The sequence below is a fragment of the Nerophis lumbriciformis genome, linkage group LG29 (genome assembly GCF_033978685.3).
Source record: "Nerophis lumbriciformis linkage group LG29, RoL_Nlum_v2.1, whole genome shotgun sequence".
NCBI classification, from domain to species: Eukaryota; Metazoa; Chordata; class Actinopteri; order Syngnathiformes; family Syngnathidae; genus Nerophis; species Nerophis lumbriciformis.
The window spans coordinates 22565001-22570000 of record NC_084576.2 but is presented as its reverse complement, the minus strand read 5'-3'; the positions used below and the strand labels follow the sequence as shown (position 1 = coordinate 22570000).

Here is a 5000-nt window from a genome sequence, read left to right as displayed (position 1 = left end):
CAAAAAATAACTACTGTTTTTTCCGGACCCTAAGGTGCACTCAAAAATAATTACTATATTTTTCGGATTATAAGCCGCACTTAAAATTAATTACTGCATTTTTCGAACTATAAGGCACACCTAAAATAATTACTGTATTTTTCGGACTATAAGGCACACTCAAAAATAATTACCGCATTTTTCGGATCATAAGTCGCACCTGAAAAAAATTACCGTATTTGGAATGTGGAAATAGTGTCAAAGCGCTTTGAGTTCCTTAAAAAAGGTAGGAAAGCGCTATACAAGTACAACCCATTTACCATTTTATTTGTCGTGCTATAAACCACACTTTAAAATAAGTATTGTATTTTTCGGACTATAAGGGGCACTCAAAAATAATTACTGCATTTTTTGGATAATAAGGCGCACCTAAAAATAATTACTGTATTTTTCGAACTATAAGGCGGACGCACAAATAACTACTGCACTTTTCGGGCTATAAGGCGCAACCAAAAATAATTACTGTATTTTTTGGACTATAAGGCGCACTCAAAGATAATCACTGTGTTTTTCGGAGTATAAGCCGCAACTAAAAATAATTACTGTATTTTTGGAACTATAAGGTGCCCTTAAAAATTAGTCACTGTATTTTTTCGGGCTATAAGACGCACTCAAAAATAATTACTGTGTTTTTCGGACTATAAGGTGCACCAAAAAATAATCACCGTATTTTTCGGGCTATAAGGCGCATGAAAAAATAAGTACTGCATTTTTCGGGCTTTTAGACGCACCAAAAAAATAATCACTGTGTTTTTCGGAGTATAAGCTGCACTTAAAACTAATTACTGTATTTTTCTAACTATAAGGTGTACTTTAAAATAATTACTGTATTTTTCGGACTATAAGGCGCACCTAAAAACAATTGCTATAGTTTTCGGACTATAAGGCGCACACAAAACACCAAAATGATTCCCGGGCGCGGCCACCGTTGCTGCCCACTGCTCCCCTCACCTCCCAGGGGGTGATCAAGGGTGATCGGTCAAATGCAGAGAATAATCTCGCCACACCTAGTGTGTGTGTGACAATCATTGGTACTTTAACTTTAACTTTAACTTTAATCAGTGAGTTTTTCGGACTATAAGGCGCACTGGGGAAAAAAATATATATATATGTATTTTTCGGACTATAAGGCGCACTGAAAAATAATTACTGTTTTTTCAGGCTATAAGGCGCACCAAAAAAATAATTACTGTATTTTTTGGACTATAGCGTGCACTCAACGTGCACTTAACGTGCGCTTAAAAACAATTGCTGTATTTTTCGGACTATAAGGCGCACACAAAAACAATTATTGTGTTTTTCGAACTATAAGGCGCACCTAAAAATAATTACTGTATTTTTCGGACTATAAGGCACACTTAAAACCCTTCCATTTTCTCAAAAATCGACAGTGTGCCTTATGTCAGAATAATTATGATTGTGCTTACCGACCTCGGAGCAATTTTATTTGGTCCATGGTGTAATGATAAGTGTGATCATCGTGGCTGCAATGGACGCCAAATTAGTCCAGTCCATTGGGGGTAAGCAGAGAGTTTTAGGAAGTCTCTATCCAGGTCATAGAGTGGTCCACACTGGGTCATGACTCAAAACAGCTAGCATCTCCTCCAGACAGGGATTATACCATCTGGTAACCTATCCATGCAGGAGATGGGGGCAAAAAAGAGGAGCGGCAGGTCAACTGGTCTATAGCGTTCATACTTTGTACTTCTTCCTAAATGTCCTTTCACCTCTTACACGCTCAGTGAGAAGAACTGATAAGTAGCTGATTCCTAACAAAACCTACTAAATCTTCAACATGATCTAGTACTGATCCAGAGAAACAGGTCTGGCTTCTTTACAGGGTCATAGTTGAAATAGTTGTGTTACGACACAACTTGCTGTCTTGCTCCTGCTGCTGTTGTTGTTGAGTAACACGGTTAACTCGTTGTTTGGTGAACCTTGTGGAGAATGAGAACTCTTCCTCGGTACGCCGGACAAAGGTGGTTGTCGCTCTTGACTTGAAGTGATGTTCTCTTCTCCCCTCCGTCCTCTCCCAGGAAGAAGACAAGAGGCAGCTTCGGGAAACGTCGGCCCACCCGCCCAGCTCCGAGCGATACGTTCACACCTTCCGAGAGCTGCGAAATCTCTCCGGAAGCATCAACGTCACGTATCGCTATCTCGCCGGCACGCCGCTCAACCGCAAGAGTAAGTCAAGGGTTCCTGAAAAAGACGGCATTGAAGGCTATGTCCACACGCGCATAGTTCAAAAACCCTGGCGTTGAAACGACCACCATCCGCATGAGTGTGGTTTCTGTCTGCATGGAAACATATTTGTCCAATCAGGAGTCGGGAAAAGCAAACACTGCTGACTTGATGGCATTAATGTTAATGTTATGACGTCCTAGATGTACAATGATGTGTACATTAGCTTACTGTATGAAACCCGCCTGGCACAGTCCCTGCTTTTCTATTCCGTACGGGACTCGAACCTGAGCTATCAACCTGGTAACCAGCACTGGTCCTAAGGTTGTCAGAGAGTAAGGTTTACCTACGTAAGTATCATTGGACGCAAAAGTCCCCACTGACTACCAGAACAACAGCAAGTTTTATAAAAGTCTCTGTTGTACGGACAATAGTATCTGTGTGAACTAGAGGTCGAAATCCATAGAAAAGTGTGTGTTTTTAGGTATTTGTGTTGGTGTGGACATGGCCTCGGTCATGACAGAGAACATGTATCAGAGCTGAGAGTTGAGTTGTGTGAAGTTGGAAGTTCAAGTCAATTTCACATCGTATCTGTAACATAAACGACATCACGTGTTCCTTGTTGTCAGAGTACCTGACCATCGGGCTGTCGTCGGTGAAAAGGAAGCGAGGGAACTACCTGCTGGAGACCATCAAGTCCATCTTCGACCAGTCCAGCTACGAGGAGCTGAAGGAGATCATGGTGGTGGTCCACCTGGCCGACTTTGACACGGTCTGGTGCGAGAACTTGGTGCAGGAGATGAGCAGGAAGTTCGGCCACCACATCATCGCCGGTCGCCTCCTGGTGATCCAGGCTCCGGAGGAGTACTATCCGTCCCTGGATGGTCTCAAGAGGAACTACAACGACCCAGAGGACCGAGTGCGCTTCCGCTCCAAGCAGAACGTGGACTACGCCTTCCTGCTCAACTTCTGCACCAACCTGTCGGACTTCTACATGATGCTGGAGGACGACGTGCGCTGCTCCCGCAATTTCCTGACGGCCTTGAAGAAAGTCATCACCTCCAGGGAAGGTTCCTACTGGGTGATGCTGGAGTTCTCCAAGCTGGGCTACATCGGGAAGCTCTACCACTCCAGGGACCTTCCCCGTCTGGCTCACTTCCTGCTCATGTTCTACCAGGAGATGCCGTGCGACTGGCTCCTCATCCACTTCCGGGGTCTGCTGGCCCAGAAGGACGTGATCCGCTTCAAGCCCTCGCTCTTCCAGCACATGGGCTACTACTCGTCCTACAAAGGAGCCGAGAACAAGCTGAAGGACGACGACTTTGAGGAGGACTCGCTGGACATTCCCGACAACCCTCCGGCCAGCCTCTACACCAACATCAATGTCTTTGAGAACTACGACGCCGCCAAGGCCTACAGCACCGTGGACGAATACTTCTGGGGGAAGCCTCCGTCCACCGGGGACTTCTTCGTCATTGTCTTCAACAAGTCGGCCAAAATCAGCAGGATCAAGATCTCTACCGGCTCCGACGACCGGCAGAACGACATCCTGCACCGTGGAGCTCTGGAAGTGGGGGAGAAACTCGTGGGCACCAAGAAGGGGAAGCAGTGCTCCTCCTACATCACCTTGGGGGAGTTCAAAAATGGCAACATCGAGGTCCAGAACGTGGACCGCAAGATCTCCTTCGACATCGAGTGCGTGCGGATCGTAGTGACGGCCAGTCAGAAGGAATGGATCATCATCAGGAGTATAAGTTTATGGACCACACCTCCACCCAGCCAATGAGGACTGCAGACTCTTACTAGGAAAAACTATCATTATTAAGTCTTTCCAGGTTGATGTTATCATTTTTTTTACCTATTTAATGATTTTGATCAATAGTTTTTTATACCTTTGTGGATCATCACAGTATTTATTGTCGTTGTGCAGCGGAATGACGACGAAGCAGTTTCACTGTGCGGATTTCTACCCGCTCTTTTATTGCCAGTCAATCCCACGGAGATCACATCTATTGATCGAGGGTTGCTAATTGTAGTCATGTGTTGGTCTGAGGAACACTGGATTTCAAAAACAACGCCTGACCCCTGCTGGCTCAGCATCTTTTGAAAATCAATAGCCCTTCTGACATGTGAGCACAGTCCTGGAATTTATGCTGAAACGTGATAAATCCAGAAAAAGACCGACAGAGCTTTATTTGTAAAAGTATTCATTATCATTATGATATGACCCGTAGCGTCCAGATGACAACATTTTCACTACCAAATTCTCCTAATGTATTTTATGCTCCTGAGAATGAATCTACCAGTCATTTACCACAACTTGGAACACCCTCCTTTTATCTCCAAAATCGACATGTCGAACTGGAGCCAATTCCCCCCGCATAGACGTTTATTTTCATCGTTTCATTGCCTGTTTTCGTTGCCCTGGTCCAACATTACGAGCAAAAACAAGTCTCCTCTTCCATAGACGCCAATCACAGCCTGTGTTTCCTCATGCTCTTTCAGCATTACCTCAAGCGTCTTGAGAAATACATCAGTGGAAGAGGACGCAAAATCCAATGTTCTCTTTTATTTGATCTTTCTATTCTTTTCTGCAGGTTCTGACTCTGTTATTTTACCCTCGAGGGTGCTCCTGATTTTCACAATCGCCTTTGCTTTGAATCTTTCATTCCAACCCTGACCAAATCTATTCCTTTTCGAGGTTAGACTCAATAAAATGATCGCTGCAAATTGCCCTCCTCTCGCTTGGTCCGTCCCAGTCAATTTATACTTTCTTCCTA

General features: G+C 44.5%; 1 protein-coding gene across 6 annotated transcripts in view; it reads left to right on the top strand.

Moving 5' to 3' along the window:
* LOC133572070 (alpha-1,3-mannosyl-glycoprotein 4-beta-N-acetylglucosaminyltransferase C-like) overlaps positions 1-4179 on the top strand; it is a 490538-nt gene extending 486359 nt beyond the window's left edge. For all 6 annotated transcript variants that reach the window (XM_061924734.1, XM_061924731.2, XM_061924729.2 and 3 more), the window contains 2 exons: positions 2076-2223; positions 2850-4179. In XM_061924734.1, the coding sequence (XP_061780718.1) occupies positions 2076-2223; positions 2850-4006 (1305 nt within the window). In that variant the 3' untranslated portion in view covers positions 4007-4179. The remainder of the gene's footprint in view (positions 1-2075; positions 2224-2849) is intronic.
* Positions 4180-5000: the final 821 nt, after the last annotated feature.